The following is a 20034-nucleotide window of genomic DNA, read 5'->3' as shown; positions in this document are numbered from 1 at the left end:
TTAATATGCTTTCAACTCCCTTTTGAAGTTTGTGAATTCTAATTATGGTCTTCGTATTGAGGGCTCTAGAATCACGACTCTCTGCAATCTCATCATTCACTCCGGTCAAGAATGGAATCGTGTTGCAGGTGAAACTAGAAGCACACGCTAAATCGTTACAGGGCTACTTCCACTTCTAATTTACACTGGGATAAAACTCTTGAAGTAGCGAGTAAAAAACATCCGGTAGGAAAAGTGTTTTGCTGCGAAAACCGATTTGTTTTCTGCGCGAAGACATCACTTACAGAAAAACTTTAGTTGAACATCATCTCTGCTCTACAAAATATTGTCTATTCCTGAACAACGAAGGTCTTTGATCGGGAATTTGTGGTTACTACGAACTGGCTCCTAATGTTTCACAAGATGTCATTTATCTGTATTGTTGTAGCCTGGAAGCCAGTGTAATTCTCCGCTGTCAAAGAACGACGTGTCCGAAGAAACAGACACAGCCGCTGGGGAAATAACAATCATAGTGGAATCAATCTTCAGATATCACTTATTGAGATTGTGGACAAAATTTTCGATCAAATGGATGCGTCAGTCACTGACGGAAGTATGAACAACAAAGATGCGTTTAAAACTTGTGGGAGAACAGGAAGACGGGGAGCTTGCGTTGATACAGATATTGAGCGTGATAAACTACAAGAAATCATTCATAACGTTGAAAAAGTTTCTTTGGACGATGATGCTTCAGGAAGCACGCAATCGAACCAGGGCGAAAGTAAATCTTAGCAAAGTTCTCAGAAAGATTTACAAAATTTAAAGTTTTCGCCGAAAAAAATTAAAAAAAAAACTCTTGTGCACAACAATCCCGCCTTCTCATCCACTATGAATAAATTTGCCATAGAGTTTAACGCCGGTGGGTGTTTAGAATGGATTATTTGAATCAATGGAATTTTTAACTTCTGCTTTATAGATCACGTCCTCAGAAAATGTTCACATAGTTATTCATATCTGACATGAATACGTACAGGCTTGAATGCTACGCAAAGTATACATATGTAAAAACAATTATTGATAAGATGTAACTGACCATTGTACCAAACTTCGTCGGAGTTGACAACGTTTGAATATCGCATTCCATCGTCGATGGTTGTGTATTGGAGACTCAATTCTTAAACTCCTTTTCTATTTAAATGTTTCTTTTTTCAAAAATACTATTTTTAACTTGTAAAAATTACACGGTTCCAAACAAAGTGCTTTTTGCTAGCAGTTTTTGCTATTGTATTTGCTGGAGAGTTACCTTTCCTGTTTATTTCTTATTGCATTGCCATTGTGAATTAAAATAAATATTTACCTTTTTATAGTGATCGAGAATTGTTGATTTAAAAAAGGTATTGATTTTCAATGCAGATCTGAACTAAACAAGCCTTCATGGCAGCAGGTGGACATAGAACTAATTTCACCGCTGGCTATGAAAATAACTAAAATTTAATACTTATCTGTTATGTTTAAACATAGTTATTTGCAGGCAAAATAATTCTGAAGTGAGAGAAAAATTAGGCAGCAGCTATTATCTTTTTTCTTATCAGTTCGTTGCAGTTTTATTGTAGTTTGCACAGATTTCATGTCTTTGATGTGGTCTACTGCTGAAACTAATTTTTCTTCAAGGGTGACTTTTCAAGTTACCGATGTTCAAATCTACCTGGTGGGCATTCAGTAAGCCAAGATGCGATTTGACGATTTCGATTTTTTCAACGCACGAAACGTGATAATGAATTTGCCAATGCTAACTTACAAACACAGCAAATTTCAAACAAAGTCACCGCAATCGCTAACTCCTAAAATATTCAGATGAAATTTTTTTTTCGAGGTCCAATATTTCCTAACCTTTGACCAGTCATAAATCAAACCAGTTCACTGACTAGCCAATCAGCAGAAGCAAAACACCAACATTGAGCTATTTTTGTTTATATTGTTAAACTGTTACCTCAAAATCTGACTGAAAATTTTAATTACTTTTCTAACCATGCTGACGTTACTCTACTTACGTATGCGTCACGACAATAAAACGAAAAGATTGCTGCAATATGGCTTTGATTTCTGAAAAAAGTACCGCTTAAGCTTTCCAAAGGTTCTTCCAGAAGATAGGCAACGAAACCATTCAAGGCGATCTCGGCCCCGAAATGTACACAATTATTTTATTTCCACATCTCTGATCGATGAGAAAACAAGAATTGAATGCACTACACTAATCTTTTATTACTAATACCTTATAATTTTTACAGTTATACTGTAACATAAGTTAAGTTTGAGTCACGAGTCAAGCTTGAGACAACTTTTTTTTTTTATCTTAATTATGAAATCATATCGTACACACTATTATTGTAGCTTTAAAGAAAGAAGAGCCAGACAAAACACCTTTAACTACAAGTGGAACAGCTTACTCGGAATTCGTCTGAATTTCCCGTATTATATCATGTATTGTTACTTTAGCGCTGTTGCCATGTTATAGAATCGTCGCGAAGTTTACAAAACGTTTCAAGGGCATTTATTGTCCGTTTAGACTTATCAGAATCTAAGTGACAACCACTACTGATACTCACTACGAAAATAGTGGTCTCGTATTATTTTCTAACGTCTTTTTTCTTGCATACATACAGCGTATTTCCTGCCGAGTTAGGTACTCCACACATTATGTAATGATGCTCCGAAACTCTTTAAACTGAAGTGAAAACTGTACATCACTAGAAAACAAGAAACGTAGGACAGGATCATTCTGGGGAAAAAAAAAGTTTTAGAGCAAAATGACATGTGTTCTCCACAAGTTTGACTGGGGAGAGAATCAGTTAGCTCAGTAACGGTTTTATTTTTCTCAACGGGATCCTTGTCAATGCAAAAAAATGGTCGTCGAGTGCGAGGAATGCTGAGATTCTTTTTTATACTCTTAGTCAGTTTAGACAGTTTGTCATTGAAATGGGACTTCCGTCTCGGGTGTGTGTAATTAAGAGGTGGAATCTGTGGGAACAACTCGTAGATGCCTACGAAATTACTTCTTTGATCGCAGCTATGAACCATTGCAAGATTAACTCTCGCAAACGGCTGCCGGAAAAAAATTTAATGTTTTATGCTTCTAGCTTGGTGTTCTTGCATCCCTGGTGCATCATTTTGACACACAAAAAAGAAACCTAAAAGCAAAAAAAGGGAAAAAATTAAATTGATTCGCGTGACTCGAACCTGACTCGTGATATGATACAAATCATGACTATAACCTTCCTTCAATTTGTTTTCATTGTGAAGCTGGAAATCTAGTTATCAGTTATTATCATTACTCTGATTTTTCCCTTTCACCCCGAAGATCTCATTAGAAATTCTTCTTACTGTCTGCCATATAATTCTTATGATGTAAAATTAGAGAGTTTGGTATTGCATCACTAATAATCTACTTGTCGATATTTTCCTTATTCTCGTCATTTATCTTTTTGACATATATATATATCTTATTAACCAAGTGTGAGAGGGCCGTACTGGGAGAATATCGGCCCGAGGTCTTTCACCGAGCGCAGCGAAGTCCATACAAAAAAGACCAGGGCCGATATTCTTCCAGTACGGTCCCGAGCAAGCTTGGTTAATAAGAGATTTATTATACGACTGAAGTTCAAAGGGACACAAGTGCGGTATCATTCCGGACCATTCGGGACAGTGCCCGGTCCAATACCGACTGAGAGAATATTGACCGACAATAGAGCATTTTGATTGGTTGATTTTAGTTATTGGCCCTCTGACTGCCCGAGTCGTGTAATGATACATTGATACTGTAAAGAGAAATTCTCTCCTGATCACTCATGGAACAGAACACTTTAATTCTTAGTTCCACGTTTCGCATCCTCCCTGTGCAAAATTTCACACACGACTAGCGCGCGCACACTTTTACCATTTCTGTAAAGGTTAGCATACTAAATTTTTAAGTAATCTGAAACCATGTGAGCACCAGCTGCTTCGGTAAAATCAAAATCTCAGGTTGCTATTAATTTACAGCAAGAGATTATAATTCCTTGGTTACAGTAGCCTGCTGTTTAACAAAACCGCACCTACCAATCCATGTTTGTAAAGTTTTTGCCGCGCGCTAATGATGTCGTCAGAGGCTCTATTAATGACTTCACAATACACTGATCAAATCAAAACGAGATTGTTGTTCGTGTCTTACTCTCTGCGTGAAAACAAGTTTAAAAAAAAAATACAGCCATGAGTTTTGCGCCTTTGACTCAGCGGTGTCCTACTAAAAGAGCGAATACAACTTTCAAAGCGAGGTTTGTTCTTGTCCATTTTGATTGAAATTTCTTTAGCGCCTCCCGTGATTATGGATATACCATCGCATTACAGAGTTCACTTTTCTTCGGAGTCTTTGATTACCGCGTCAAGTGGTTTTGACAGTTTCAAGGGATTCTTAAACCTGGCACTTTTGTTGTTGGTGAGTAATGTGAAAAGACTTGTAGGAATCTCTGGCAAGGAATTGAGTCACCTTGATTCCTTGTTTCGCTGGATTATAAAAGGTTTTTTAAAAGGTAATTCAACGGGATGTTTCAATGTTTTTCAACGTGGATGGCAAATCCGTGCACATTCTAATGATACTTTCGTACGTCAAAAAACGCACTTTCACCGAGCGACTTGTTTACAGTCATCCGTAGCGACATGGTACTTTATTGCGGATGCTCAACGTATTCCCAGCGTCCTCTTGGAACTCCTCTCTTCGATAAGTAAACGTGAATTCATTGCCCAAACAAGATTGGTAATTGAGTCTCCAAAGCTGAAAAAAAATTTTTTCAAAAACCGATACTGGTGCAAAAAGAGAAGCTAAAATTATCAAATCTGCTTACAAAGAGGAAGTAATCATCAAGATAGACTAGATGGAGCCCTTTTGTCACAAAACATCCGAAAAACGACTCATAAAATATCTTGTAACATTTTAAAGTTTATCACTGCGAGGAACACCGGCTGAGTTTCTACCATCTAAAAGTTTCACGCCTGCGCGGCGGGAGCGTAGCTAGGGTTGCTCCTGATCTTCCCTTCCCCCGGCCCTTTGCGTGATGCGTTTTCCCATGTTACTCGGCCATGCAGTTTTTTATAAGATCAAATTTTGGTACAAGAAACTTAAATTACTATTTAAAACTACACTACACTCCGAATGCAAGAAATCTAACCTGAATGCAGGAATACCCTAGGATAATTGATCTTTGCGAAAGTTAAGTGGAGTGTGAATGCAACTTTTGTACATAGTTTATTTTATCCCTAGCTTGTTCCCTCTTAGTTTTATTGAATCCTATTTATTTCCTATATATGCATCATGATTCCCATATGATTTTATAGTTCCTTTTTATTACTATTATTATCATCATTGTCTAGCTTGTTATATATATTATTTTAACCTGGCACGTTCACGTTAAAACGAGTTATACTCAATTGTGAAATGTGGATAAATAAATTACTTACTTACTTACTTACTTACTTACTTACTTACTTACTTAATATATTGCACAATAAAATTTTGTTAGCGGTAAATTCTTTGAGCCAAAGCAACATTGCGATTTTTCTTTCAATTCAAGAACTAACAAAGGCTAAACATAGCGTCTATTGTGATCTTCCTCGCTCTTCAAAGCCTCCAGACACATGTAAATGTGGTGGCCGGGTACTCTGAAATTGCTCCCAAACAAACTCTCTGTCTCGTGCGATTCCGAAGAATTTGCTCAAGTCTTTTCCAGTTTTAAATACTCTATTTGCCAGACCTTCTCGTCGAAGGAACACGAGCCCGCTGATACACGGGGTAAAGCGGAGATTACGTAAGGCGCGCGGAAGCTCCCACTGTAATTGATCTCTTTTGTGCGTTTTCTACGCACTCGTGAAAGTGTTATAAAACCGTATGAAAGGAATAATCTGTGAATTTTTCTGTTCAAGGACTACCATTTTTCTTTTTTTTGTTGTTTTGGTCGCCTTTTTGAATTACGTCGCAAGCGACTGGGACGAAGGGGTTAAATAACACTTTGATCAAGGAGAGGGGGACGAGACCCAACATGAAATGTTTTCAGATTCAGATTTCTAGGGGTTGAAAAAAGATACAGTTGCTATTTATACGGCTTATTCGTTTGGACTTCCTGATATGGCCGACCAAAGGATAATATTACTTTTATTTGACCAGCGGTTGCAAAATGGAACTGGAGTCCTGTGTGGAGGTGGAACGTCCTAATCTGATTTTGTCATCGGGGAAACAATTTATTATCAACAGAAGAGTGTTAAAATTAAAAGATTCAAATAAAAAAATGAGAAAAAAAAATACGTAAAAGCGAAACCTCACCGACCACAACTTGTGATTTCTTAGAATAGCAAAAATCGCATCATCCCTACCCTTAGAGGGGACACAGTCGGGTTGCTCGTGCATGTGTCACGTGCACGATTGTTGACATCACGAATTCACCTGATCGCATGTTCAAAGGCCGTTCGATGTTGTTTGGAGACCGAAAGCGGAGAAGAAAGTAGTTATTTCATAATCCCGATGACGTCTTCCACAGCGAGGAAGCGATCAACGCCCAAAAGGGCCGAAACCACTACAGAGCCGAAAGCATCGACGAAATCTAAAGTAAAAGAACCGGATTATGGAAAGCCGTAAGTGTCCACTATTCGTTCATCGAGTCGAAGTTAATAATCCCTCGGGGACGAATAAATGTCTTCCTTTCATGCGGACGCTTTTTGAGCTGTTCTTCTGTCACATTCTAGGGTTCACAAGGTGGAAGAATCTCTTTTGACATCAACCAGTGGGTTCGACAACTACCGAGGACTAATAAACTTATGTCTTATTCTCTTGGTAAGAGATGTCTATGATCATATTGCTAGGATGGGAAAAAATTTTTTTATTTATTTGCGGTATTGCTTCGTTCAGACATCAATTGCAGCAGCAGTTTCCAGATTAAAAAAATTAAAAGGATGACAGACTAATGTGTTACGAAGGGAAAACGAACTATAGTTTTTCTCTGTGAATATGCACCACCTGTTTTTCATGTCGATTCATATATATTTCGCATGCTGCAGGTTGGTTAAGGCTAGAAAATATAACTGACTGCTACTATATCCAGCGCTCAAGTCTTGCTTTTTTTAACAAATCATTTTTTTTTGTTGTCGTTCCTTTTGTACTCTTGAATTCTCACAGAGTTTTGATATGGATAAGATCATTCGAACTTTTTACCAGGAGTAACAGGTCTTCGCTTACCATTAATTCATGAAACAAAATATGTCTTGGATTGCACAAAAAGCGGTACCCAAAAAGCCATTGTCTATTCAGACAGCAAGTTTCAGAATGTGGATGATCAGCCAAAATAATTTGTCTTTGATATCTGTTTTGAAATTGATAAAATAACTGAAAGAAAAAGCTACTTAAGAGTGATCTCCCTTAGTAATTGATCAGTTTTACTTCACAGATCTTAAAATTAATTCTCCTAACAGAATTGATGGCTGCGTATTTTATTTGTCGGCTTTTGCATAATAATTAACTGTCACATCAAGACATCTGAGATAATAGATATTTTTCGAATTCTCATAATCTTCTGCAATCGTGTCGATATTTGCCCTCCGATTTTTTTCCATGAAAAAGAAACATAGTCAACACAAGAGTTTCAACTTTTCCATTCTCCTATTTACATGGAAGGAAACCAAACTATTTTTTTTTGCTTGCTTGTGTCAATCATGTGCATTCGCCATCATATCACCACTGGCTTTTTTACTGTGTTTGCATGCAGTCTAACTGCGATGTGAAAATTAATGGAAGGGTTATAAAATAAATAAACCCCATTCTGGCTTGCTGGTATGTCGGCTGATAGTAAGTAAGTAAGTAAAACCTTTATTTAGAAATGATAAGTATTGAAGCAGTGCAGCTTGTGGGGTCGTGTATAAAATAAAAAGATACATAAACAATAGTTGTAATATAGTATAAAATAAGACTTACGTATAAAGATAAGATAATGTTTATTTAAATAATTGATAGTATTACCTAACTAATAAAATTATAGACCTAAAAATACTTCCTTTTGGGAGGAGCTATCTTTTACAGAATAAATTAGAGAAGTCAATGTCCCTGACCAAAGGAAGCTTCTTAATTATCCTGAAGAAACTTTTGGCACTATGCATGTTACGGCACTCAATTGGCAGGTAATTCCACAAAACTGAACCTCTATAAGATATGGAATGCTTTTTGGCATTCAATTTGAAAGGTGAGATTTCCAACTTAAGACTGTTCCTTATATTATATGAGGTTTGCAATTTCAGAATATGTGCTGTCATACAGGATGGTAAATCATTGTGGTACATCTTATAAGTTAGTTTCAGGACAGATTGTTTCTAAAAAGTTCTTAGAGAGTCCCATTTAGCCCTGGTAAGGACTTCTGCTGACTGTATATCTTTGGCGAAATTGAAAATGACTCTTGCTGCCCTGCAGCGTAATCTTTCCAGTGAATCGAGTTTGTCTTGTCGGTTAGTACCTCCCCATATGGATATGCCGTACGTTACTGCAGGAATTATACCTTTGAAATACAGGTTTAAGAGATCCTGTTTAGGTAAGAATCTGCTCTTCTTTACAAGGCTGAGTTTATTGGCAAATAAAGTTTCGCTTCTTGGCCAAGTATTCATTTTTCGGACAGTCTCTCAGCCACGGACATTATCAGCTGACATACCAGCTGCCCAAAGGGGTTTATTTACTAAATGTCAACAAACAAAATAAAAGAGGCTAAGAGAAATGGTATATACAAACTCTGTTTAAGTCTGACAGTTGTTTTCTGACTGAAAGGATTAACATGGAATTGCAAATTCAGAATTTAACAGAACTATCTAAAAATAGAACTGATGTAAAGTGCAATTACTGCAAATTGCTTTCATTACAAGGCAACTTATTCCAGCTAGCTACGTATCTGTCCTTTTAGAATTCTCTGCCCAAAACTGAATGAAATTTTTAGTGTCTGTATGAAAACTTTTCATTTCCCATTTATATTGTTATGGTATTAAAGCTGCAATGTTATCTCAGACAAAAAGTAACATGGAAATTTCTCCCTTAACTTAACCATTGACCCCAAGGAGTGATCAACAATTCATTTCTCCTTATAACATCTCCCCTTAAATCACACATTAGGGTTACAAGAATGGAGGAAAGGATCACAAATGAAAGAAGCTCTTGATTGTTAAACAAGTTCTCCCTGTTGACATCTTGGGAAGATAACATAAGATAATTTATTTAATGTCAAAAAAAAATACACAGAGGGTGGTCTCCCAATCCCCCGAGCCAGAGACTCATGAGAACAGTATAGAGAAAATGCATACTGATATTAGGGTGTTAGGGGTTACATACACAACTGTTGGACCCCCTCCCCCCTATTTTTCTTGAAGCCTCATATCCTTACCCATTCCACCCACCAAACAACAGCTCTTAGTATTATGTGTACACTTAAAATGAATTTCTTTTGTTCCAGGTGCTCTCCAATTTCAGGGTTGCACTTGATAATTTACTGAAGTAAGTTAAATTTCTCACAGAATTTCTTTTTTTGCATGTAAATAGTATATATCTCATGATATAGGTCTCTTGCAATGTTAATTACTGTATTTTGGCAGCTGAGGATATTTTGAGTCTTTTTGAGGGAATTAGGTGAGTGTTATTCAACTTTTTATGGAGCATGATCCTGGACAGTGATTGGTTGTTTTTTAAAAGCTGTAATTGGTGTACTTTGACTTTTGTTGTTCTGTTGATGTGTTTGTTATTGTGATATGCTAACTCAAAAGGCGTATTAAAGAGTAGGTTTAAGTCTGTACTCAAGCCAAGTGTCCCATTCAGGCAGAACTTATCCTGGTTTCCATTGCATCAAGCAACCAGGAGTAGTACAACTTCCTCCTGGACAGAATGCCAGTCCATTTTAAGGTTAACCCCCATGCATTTCATGAAGCTTTCTGACAGTTAGGCTTGATTTCCACCACTCTCTCAGGTCTAGTCTTTCTCACTCCTCCCTGAGAAGAGGGAAGAAGCGTGGGCTCTGGTTTCCGAAGAGTGGCTGGTAATTGAACCTATCTGACAGTTTGCTGGTGCCTATAAATACTCCTGGGTGGAGAGAGGCAGGTATCACAGCCAGACCTCTCGACGTGAAGTCCAGGGCACTGACCAGTAGACCAATACATCTTCCACTTCATAAAACAGAACTTGTTGTTTAATTAGCTGATATTGAAAAGGAAATGTTGTTCTTTTCATGTAATGTTTTTTCCTGGTAGGTATGGCTTGCTCATAGATCCTTTTCAAGTGATAACTATTTTTTTAGAGGATCCATACCATTGGCCATCAGCATTACTTGTTATCTGTAAGTGAATTTTGTAGATTATTTGCAAAATTTATCTTAAATGTAATTGATTTAGTATTTTTCTAACCATTTTTCACTGCATTACCACAGTAGGGTAGGACTAGAACAGAACATATGCTAGCCATGCGAGTAGTCCACCCAATAAATCCCACCCATCCCACCCCAGGGAAGGACATCCATCACACAGTAATCTCGTGCGGGGGAAATTAACGTCTCCTACCCCTAACCCTGCAGGAGACGGGACCTCCATTTATTCATCCCTATCTGAGAAGACTAGAATATCTAACCATTTCTTGATGTTATAGAAGGGTAGCATAATTTATTCTTCTCAATTATTTTAAGACCTTGAGTGTTGGTCCGGCCGGGGCTCGAACCCTCGACCTCCCGCACAACAGTCCAGCGCTCTATCCATTGAGCTAACTGGGAGTATGCTGCTGGAAGGGAGGGGGAAAGGGGTTATTACATGATGCAATATCTTGAGTATTTTTAATTTTCAAGACCAGTTACAATAGAAGATTAAAACCCCATCAAATGTGAATTTTTATTTTTTGCCTTTTGCAAGATATGAACCTTAAGGTTGTTTAATATCCTATTTTTTGTAATGCATTTTTTCTCTGTTTGGATGTGCATGAAACATGCACAAGATCCCCTCTTTACTCCCTTCTGTACTGGTATCTTCATCTGGGAAGGAGGGTAACTCTAACAACAGGTTACTTGTTCAAGGGTACATGAAGAGTGAAAGATCTTTTCTTTTCTTTTTTTTTGTGGTCCTTGCTCTGCTTTAATAACAGCAACTATTTTGTTGTTTTATTGTTTTTCAGTTTCAAATGTGTTTATTCAGTCAGCATTTTTTATGGAGAAGCTTTTGGCTGCTGTAAGTAGGATGAAAATATAGACAAGCAACTTCAACCTCAACATCAGAAGCTTGCAACATTTAATATGTAGCAATTAAGTGGTAGAAACATGTATTGTGTGTGATTTGCAAAGTTTTTGGGAGAGTCAAATTTTGTTTGTTTTTATAACAATACAGTTTTGTATATGTGCACGATCCTTCGCAGTAAAGCACTATTTAAGCAATAGTGAAAATCAGACCTGAAAAGAATTCAGGCCTGTACGGGATTCGAACCACTGACCTCTGCAATACTAGTGCAGCGCTCTACCAATTGAGCTAACAAGCCAACTGGGAGCAGGCCATCAAATTAATTTGATGGCCTGATTTGATGGTCTGATTTTCACTATTGCTTAAATAGTGCTTTACTGCGAAGGATCGTGCACATATACATTTCATAACCGCAGTTCATATATATGTATTTCATAGGTTTGTTGTTTGATTTATCATCTACGGGTTTATGTTGAATTAATTTGATGGCCTGCTCCCAGTTGGCTTGTTAGCTCAATTGGTAGAGCGCTGCACTAGTATTGCAGAGGTCAGTGGTTCGAATCCCGTACAGGCCTGAATTTTTTTCAGGTCTGATTTTCACTATTGCTTAAATAGTGCTTTACTGCAAAGGATCGTGCACATATACATTTCATAACCGCAGTTCATATATATGTATTTCATCTGTTTGTTGTTTAATACAGTTTTGGTGGAGATGTGGTCAAATCTTTCGAAGAGTGTTTTCACTTATGATATAGTATATTTCTTTTTTTTGTTGTAAAATTTAAATGTGTTCTCTTGTTGAAATAATTAATTTGGTACTCTTCCATTCAATTTTTATAGGGAAAAATTTCCGAGAGGATTGGGCGGATAATCTATATATTTTTGCTGCTGTCAATGTTAATTGTGCCATTTACAGTGATTTTGGTTTATCAACCACCACCTTGTAAGTATTGTGAAAACATCCTTGTCAGATAGTGAACACAGACACAGTTTTAACAGCATGCTGTATATCGTTAGTTCACAAAAATCCTTTTTTTTTTTTTTTAAGATTAGCAATATTGCAGCCTTCCTCTCTTTAACATATAATATAACAACCTCTCTGCAATGGCTGCCTTTCTTTGTATCATAATTTACAGCAGTTTGTAGTTGTTGTTAAGTGTTCCAGTCGTACATGTAAGTCATGGAAATGAACTTAAATTTAAGTCTTGATTGTTTTGAAGTACTCACGTATGTTATAATTTCTCATATTTTATAGGGGCAGCTAATATTGCTGTTTCCTGGTACACTGTTGTCTGGTTGAAGCTTATCAGCTTCGTTAGTGTCAACCTTTGGTACAGGCTGGGGTTAATGAAACATGAAAAGGAAGGTGAGGGAATTATGCCTGATCATTAGAAATCCGGTGATCACAATTGTTTCATTAGTGTGCAGTTTGTCCTCAAGAAATAAATCACACCAGTGAGAGCCAATCAGATTACAAGGATTACCAGTGATTCAAAATGGATGTGCAATTTCTTCGAGAGTTACAGTTCGATAAATTAGCTTTCAGTTAGATGTTCATATGGGATCAGAGATCAAATCTCTTTCTGTCTACTATGCAGAACTTTCCCATTAAATTCTGATGACTGTTCATTCATGTGTGGGGCTATTTATTGCCTAATTACTCTTCTTCTGCTTTACTACAGTAAGTACATTTTCATTGAAAACCTTGTCCCCTGTTCTCATATATAATATTATTAGGTTGTACATAATAAATTATCATTATTCAATGCTTGCAGGTCATGTTGCAAATGGGAAACCTGAAACTCTTCCTTTGGTGAAGTATCCTGAAAATCTCACTCAAAAAGGTCAGGCTTCCTCCAACATGACAAATTATATATTCTCTATGAATCTATTTTTTTTTTCCAAATAACCACATTTTATGCAAATGAGATAGTTTGATTGTGTTCTAGCATGTGAACTGATCAATGTTGATCAAAACCGCCTCCTGGTTAGCTCAATGGATAGAGCGGTGGACTGTTGTGCGGGAGGTCAAGGGTTCAAGCCCGGGCCGGACCAACACTCAAGGTCTTAAAATAATTGAGAAGAATATGCTACCTTTCTATAACATCAAGAAATGGTTAGATATTCTAGTCTTCTCAGATAGGGATGAATAAATGGAGGTCCCGTCTCCTACAGGGTTAGGGGTAGGAGACGTTAATTTCCTACACACGAGGTTACTGTGTGATGGATGTCCTTCCCTGGGGTGGGATGGGTGGGATTTATTGGGTGGACTACTCGCATGGTTAGCATATGTTCTGTTCTAGTCGTACCCCACTGTGGTAATGCAGTGAAAATGGTTAGAAAAAAAAATCTTAGGGAATTGGTAATTCCCTTGATTAGGCCCTTTTCTATTGTTAGTATTGTTTGACATCCCTAAACCACTACACTGATCATATACTTGTCATTGGTAGTGAAAAATTCCTTTGTCATGTGAATACTTTGTGCATTGTGCAAAACTCTTGTATCTCATCAAATAAAGTATAAACTACTCAGTCAAGGAAGGTAATCGAAAGTGTCTTGCAAATTGACTTCGGGTATGACAGGTCATCATTTAGTGTGATGAATCGTTCAATTCGAGTTGAATTGTGTTGATTTGACAACATCTTCAACCCCCTATTGCAGACACATGCAGAATATTTTCTAAGTGTCTTGCAAATTGACTTTATGAAATGAAAGAAAAAATTAATGGGTTTTGTATACTTCAGGCGTTAAATCACGCTTCAAGCTGGCTTGTAAATTCAAGCATCATGGTCGCCTGTCACTTATAAACTCTTTGCCAGTTCCTCAAACTAGCCCTGTTATGGGTAAGTTGATGTATTTCCAGGTTACACATGTTATCTCTAACTCCTGTGCCATTGTCAATTGAATTTCAGATTTATATTACTTCATTTTTGCACCCACTTTGTGTTATGAGCTCAATTATCCCAGAAGTAAAAGGATACGGAAGCGCTTTCTTTTGAGAAGACTAGCTGAATTTGTAAGTACAGTTGTCTGTTTGATTTACAGTTACATTACCTGTGATTAACGTTTTAAAGTTGAAATCAGACATGTTTCTCTGACTTCATACAAATTTAGAGAATTGCCAATGAGAATTAAGTGTTCTGAATCAAACTAGCATTGTCTTTGGTGTCTTGGCTACCTTTAATTCTTGATTTGTGTTTCATGCAATAATTTTTTTTTTACTTTCAGTTTTTCATTATTGGAATTGTAATTGGAGCATTTCAGCAGGTAATCATGCTCAGTGTATATTAACTGTTAAATGTCATCTGAAATTTTATTTTGTTGTCATAGATCCATGTTTTAGGCTCCCAATGGCTTAACCCTTTAACTCAAGAGAATTTCCAAAAGAGAATTTCCAAAAGAGAATTTCCCCTTACAATATCAATACAACATCAAGGTGACAAGTGATGAGAATAAGGAAAAAATTAATGTCAATCAGGGGATTATTAGTTTATCCAATACCAAATTCTCTACACTAACATTATAAGAATTGTATGGCAGACAGTAAGGAGAATTACTAATGAGATCACGGGCTAACATCTGTATCTCACACTCAGCTCTGTAAAGGCTCTGTATGAGAACATCAAATATCAGATGATATATTTTACTTTTGTTTTGTTTTTAGTGGATTGTTCCCACAGTAAAGAACTCTATGAAACCAATCCAGGTAGGAATGTGACTTGTGAACCAAGTACATACGCATTGTGCTTTAAAGGTGAAGGTCTAATGGTGAAATTTAATGTCTCGCAGGAAATGGATGTGGGTAGAGGCCTTGAGAGATTGATGAAACTTGCGGTAAGTGTGAAATGTTACTCTGAGGACCTTAAAATTTCATTTAAATATAGAATGATGTGAATGATGTTTTCATGAGTCCTATTTCAGGAGTGTTTTTCATTAACCTCAGTGTATTTGAATTGAAAAACGGCTCTGCAAATGGTGACCATTGCTAAGAAAATTGCATGATCCGTGATCACTTCATCGTAACAGCCACATTTCCCCCCGCCCCTCTTTTCCAAGGGGAACTTTGATGGCCTCGTTATACCCCCTTCTAGACTTCCCTTTGTTCTCCCCCCTCCCTCTAAATTTTTCCTCCCTGGTTAGATTGACTGAATTCCAATAATTTCCATCTTAAGCAAATCCTTACCTGTTCAATCTAATTTTTGCGCATGCTGGAGGATGTTTGAAGTAACGTGCTCCTCTACTTGACTTGTAATATCATCGAAACCGAATTCTTCCCGAGGAAAATTATTTTGAGATAGCAAAATGTGATTTCTTATTTTACTTTCAAGGTTCCCAACCACTTGTTATGGCTGCTGTTCTTTTACGCCTTCTTCCACAGTGGCCTTAACATTTTAGCAGAACTATTACGGTTTGGCGACAGGACGTTCTATCGAGACTGGTGGTTAGTACAAGGGTTTCATCATAATCTGGACTCTTTTAGAAAAAAAGTGTATCCCGTGAACGATTTAGACCATATACAGTCCTTGTTTTCAAGGATAATCCTTTTTATTAAAAACTGGATCATTGGATAATGCAATTCAAGACTTTCTATTGGCTTAGCCGTTATGGTATATGAGCCAATATACCATAATCTAATATCTGTACATTGTAACATCTGGTTTATTCTTACAAAATAAAGTCGAGAAGATTTGTCTAATATCTTGGGCGCGTTTTTTTTAATAGAACAATTATTCCACTCACGCATGTTGGGTATGAGATGATTAAAGCCAACTCGGCGCTACAAGCCTCGTTGGCTCTCTATCATCTCATATCCAACGCGCGCTCGTGGAATTATTGTTAAGAGTGAGGCAGTAGATATTGGCGAAAAAATATCCCACTGCCCCGTAAGGTTGTCTGGTAAGCATTGAACGTATGTTAGCAAACATTTATCCATTTGTAGAGGCTAAACTGTAAAGTCTAAAACGGTAAACCGTGTTCTTTTCCAGGAATTCCCCAAATGTGGCATATTTCTGGCAAAACTGGAATATACCTGTCCACCGCTGGGCGAGAAGGTAACTGCGATATCACATGCTTTCAAAGCGTTCACTGTTCTATGGAAGCTAGGCCACTAGACTAAGATTGGGGGAAAAACTGGTCTGTTCTTCGCTCCGACGAAGGGCTAACGCTCGAAACGTCAGCTTTTATAACCGTAACTGTGGCCAATTTACCATTTCAACTTTGTTGATATATTCAAATTATATTGTTCTTATTCCATATGGGTTATTGACCAAGTGTGAGATATGGCTGGTAATTTACCAAGTCTCTTTTGTGCGTTCTTATGAAGCGAAACAAAGTAAAGGTCCACAAATGTTTAAAAAGACAAAAACGGATAATAATACTCACTTCTCCTTTTTATTTTGTCCATGGCAGGCATCTCTATATTCCCATGTTAAAGTCAGGGTATTCATCTCTCCAAGCACAAGTTGCTGTGTTTTTACTCTCTGCATTTTTCCATGAGGTAACTGTTCTTTTCAGGGGTCCGTAGTTGGTGTTGTTGTAACTCAAGAGTGGTATTTTTGGTTCTCAGTACTTGTAAGATGAGACTGGATGGAAAGTTACTTCCACCGAATTCTCAGTTTGAGAGAATATTTTTTTGCAGGCGAAGCGAAACGTGAGGAAAGGAAAAGTAACGGTGGTAGTACAAAATAAAGATGAAAGCAGATTTGACAAAACGGAGATCGACCGCAATGTACACGGTTGAAATCGTTGAAAATTCTTTTTCTGATCAATGTACGTTTCAGCTGACTTCTCCTGATAAACCTCCAGTTTAAAACCTCTGAGTCTCCACTATTCCTATCACGTGAATGCTAAATTGCTTAGAACTCCATCGTCAACCAAAGAATGTTTTCATGAATAAATGATTCTGTCTTTGTAGCAATTTTTGATCAGATGCATTCTTTTTAAGTTTTTAGTCAGTGTCCCTTTACGACTATTCAGATTCTGGGCGTTCCTAGCTATGCTTGCTCAGGTGAGTCTGACTCGGTTACTTTACCGTCCTAAAGTTTTAGTAGAAAAGGTAACGTTAATCATTATATTACAAAATATATGCTATTTATCACACCCCATGCTGCCTCGTTCGCATGCTGTGATTGCACAGAAATCTTCCCCCTACTATTTGAACCTAGAGATATTATAAATATCTAACTAACCGAAAATTACAGAACCTCGTTTTTTCCGCCCTCTGTTTTGTTGTTGTTGTTTTCTTTTCTTTTCGTTTTTTCCAATTAATGCAAAAATAAAACCGAGCAGAAAAAAACTCGGTCCATAACCTTCAGAATGACGACTATTCAGATTCTGGGCGTTCCTAGCTATGCTTGCTCAGGTGAGTCTAACTCGGTTACGTTACCGTTCCTAGCTATGCTTGCTCAGGTGAGTCTAACTCGGTTACGTTACCGTTCCTAGCTATGCTTGCTCAGGTGAGTCTAACTCGGTTACGTTACCGTTCCTAGCTATGCTTGCTCAGGTGAGTCTAACTCGGTTACGTTACCGTTCCTAGCTATGCTTGCTCAGGTGAGTCTAACTCGGTTACGTTACCGTTCCTAGCTATGCTTGCTCAGGTGAGTCTAACTCGGTTACGTTACCGTTCCTAGCTATGCTTGCTCAGGTGAGTCTAACTCGGTTACTTTACCGTTCCTAGCTATGCTTGCTCAGGTGAGTCTAACTCGGTTACTTTACCGTCCTAAAGTTTTTAGTAGAAAAGGTAACGTTAATCATTAAAGAGGCATGGTGCTAGTTGGGCTTGGTGTAATTCACTCCTCTTACTTAGTGAGTTCGAGGCTGTCCATTCTGAAAGTTATGGACCGAGTTTTTTCTGCTCGGTTTTATTTTTGCATAAATTGGAAAAAACGAAAAGAAAAGAAAACAACAACAACAACAAAACAGAGGGCGGAAAAAACGAGGTTCTGTAATTTTCGGTTAGTTAGATATTTATAATATCTCTAGGTTCAAATAGTAGGGGGAAGATTTCTGTGCAATCACAGCATGCGAACTAGGCAGCATGGGGTGTGATAAATAGCATATATTTTGTAATTTAAAAGGAATTTCACGGGAATTTCAGGACAAAATGAAAGTATTTCCCTTAGTTCCAAATACATTTGCACAAAGGAAGCACATATCATGCCACTTTGAACTCAGTGTTATAACCTGAAATCAATTTAAACTGTAACATTAATCTACAATCAGTCTGTTTTCTCCAGTAACAGGAATTGTCTTCATTGAACACTCTTGATCACTTATTATTTGGACCAGGCATTTAATGTAGACGAAAGTATTTGCGGTGTTTTTTTTTTTTTTTTTTTTTTCAGTCCTGAATTGATTCAACAACCTGGCAGTTTCTTTTTCCAAGGTTGTTTTTAAACACTTTTATTTACGTTCTCTTCTTTTTCGTCACCAGGTCCCTCTCCATTTGATCGTGAAAAAATTTCTTGGCGATTATCCAAACTATGGTAACATGGTGGTGTGGCTGTCAATCATACTTGGCCAGCCGTTGGCAATTCTGACGTATGTCCATGATTATTACATCACCCACCAATAGTGGCCTTACAAGTCGGGTATGTAAGTTTTGAGTTTAGCGGTATGCGGAGGGGCTACATCTCTTTAACTTAGATATCATGTTGAAAGTGTAGATCGCTACACATTATTTTTTGTCTATTGTTTCTTGTACAGTAGTGCTAATTGTAGTGAAGTTTTGCGTGCGCTTTCTTTTTGTCATTACGTAACGTAGCATGTATTTAAACCGTATTGTTCACTGTAGTTTGTGCAGTTTTTTCCAGTGCAGTTTTGTCAAGTGTATTTTGTATATTCGTTCTTTTCGCTTCGTGCAGCTTGTTCGCCACTAGGCAGGATTCACAACATCGCAACAAATATAAGTTTGTATTATGTAGTTTTCATCGTTGTTTTCTTTGTAGCTTTCCTTGGGTATTTAGTGTAGTTTATATTATAATAGGTTTTCGTTTGCTGTTTTATTTGCAGTTTTAACCGTGTTGTTTCGTGTCGTGTCGTTTCGCCGTGTTAAAATTGTGCTTGTTAGAATTAGTCGCCCGTGGCAGTAATAGAAAGTGTTGCATGCTCTTTCGCATCTTTAAATCGTCATCTATTTGGCTGACAGCTCATTTTGTATTTTCTTTTGATCTACAGTTTCAGACTTTGTTAGATTCCAAGTAGTTATCCTTGTTCCCGGTACCAGAAGCTGCCAGTAAAGTGAAGCGCCAACTCAACGAAAAAAAAAATTATAGAAAGCAATATTATGTTGAGTTTTCAAGTGACCACAGATAGTAATTTAAATAGTGTATTTATTTTTAAGTCTTATCGTTGATCGATTATAAATAAAAAGGTTTGCACCACGCAGTGATTTTCTTAGGACAAGGATGGAAAGTTATTCCACGATGCTACCACGATAGAATGTTTGTCTAGGATGTCTCTGTCGCGCCAAAAAAAACAAAAACAAAAAAACAAAAACAAAATACTAAACAAAACAAGCAAAAGCTGTTGCGCAGAGGTCTTTGAACCAGCGTCGGACTAGAAGGGGTAGGCGCACTACTTTGAAAAGACAAGGCGACGAAGTCACTTCGGGCAGTAAAAGGTCAACCTCGTTCCCAGGGTCTCTCAGGCAGGTATGAGATTAGAGGAACAGGGGATACAGAACTAAAGAACGAATCGGTGGAGCTACACATGAACAGTTCCATGTAGTTTTATCAGGTTGGAACCTTTTTGGAGGAACTAACGCACAATGCAAGGAAGAAAATAATGCTAGAGGTACAC

General features: G+C 37.4%; 1 protein-coding gene across 4 annotated transcripts; it reads left to right on the top strand.

The window, feature by feature from the left end:
* The first annotated feature begins 6436 nt into the window (after window positions 1-6436).
* On the top strand, window positions 6437-19616 carry LOC111335241 (diacylglycerol O-acyltransferase 1). Of its 4 annotated transcripts, none has more exons than XM_088752588.1 (18): window positions 6437-6636; window positions 6748-6835; window positions 9483-9523; window positions 10270-10355; window positions 11177-11229; window positions 12076-12178; window positions 12491-12601; window positions 13011-13079; window positions 14148-14251; window positions 14464-14502; window positions 14900-14941; window positions 15025-15069; window positions 15564-15676; window positions 16221-16286; window positions 16645-16732; window positions 17180-17242; window positions 17879-17925; window positions 18668-18806. In XM_088752588.1, the coding sequence occupies exons 1-17, from the start codon at window positions 6527-6529 to the stop codon at window positions 17909-17911; spliced, it is 1254 nt and encodes a 417-aa protein (XP_088608714.1). In that variant the 5' UTR covers window positions 6437-6526; the 3' UTR covers window positions 17912-17925; window positions 18668-18806. The 4 variants fall into 4 exon arrangements, with proteins under 4 accessions (XP_088608714.1, XP_088608713.1, XP_088608712.1 ...); XM_088752587.1 differs by lacking the exon at window positions 17879-17925 and adding an exon at window positions 19411-19616 and having other exon boundaries at window positions 6438-6636; window positions 18668-18828; XM_088752586.1 differs by lacking the exon at window positions 17879-17925 and adding an exon at window positions 19411-19616 and having other exon boundaries at window positions 6439-6636; window positions 18668-18824.
* The last annotated feature ends 418 nt before the right edge of the window (window positions 19617-20034 follow it).

Source organism: Stylophora pistillata, chromosome 3, assembly GCF_964205215.1.
Source record: "Stylophora pistillata chromosome 3, jaStyPist1.2, whole genome shotgun sequence".
In the NCBI taxonomy this organism is placed as follows: Eukaryota; Metazoa; Cnidaria; class Anthozoa; order Scleractinia; family Pocilloporidae; genus Stylophora; species Stylophora pistillata.
This window is presented reverse-complemented; position numbering and strand designations above follow the sequence as displayed.

What these genes read in the sequence shown, in the direction of transcription:
- LOC111335241 (XM_088752587.1), top strand. Translation starts at nt 6,527, where the DNA reads ATGACGTCTTCCACAGCGAGGAAGCGATCAACGCCCAAAAGGGCCGAA. An exon ending in GGTTTATCAACCACCACCTT is followed by an intron (nt 12,179 to 12,490) that starts GTAAGTATTGTG and finishes CATATTTTATAG; the next exon opens with GGGCAGCTAATATTGCTGTT. An exon ending in TCTCTGCATTTTTCCATGAG is followed by an intron (nt 16,733 to 17,179) that starts GTAACTGTTCTT and finishes ATTCTTTTTAAG; the next exon opens with TTTTTAGTCAGTGTCCCTTT.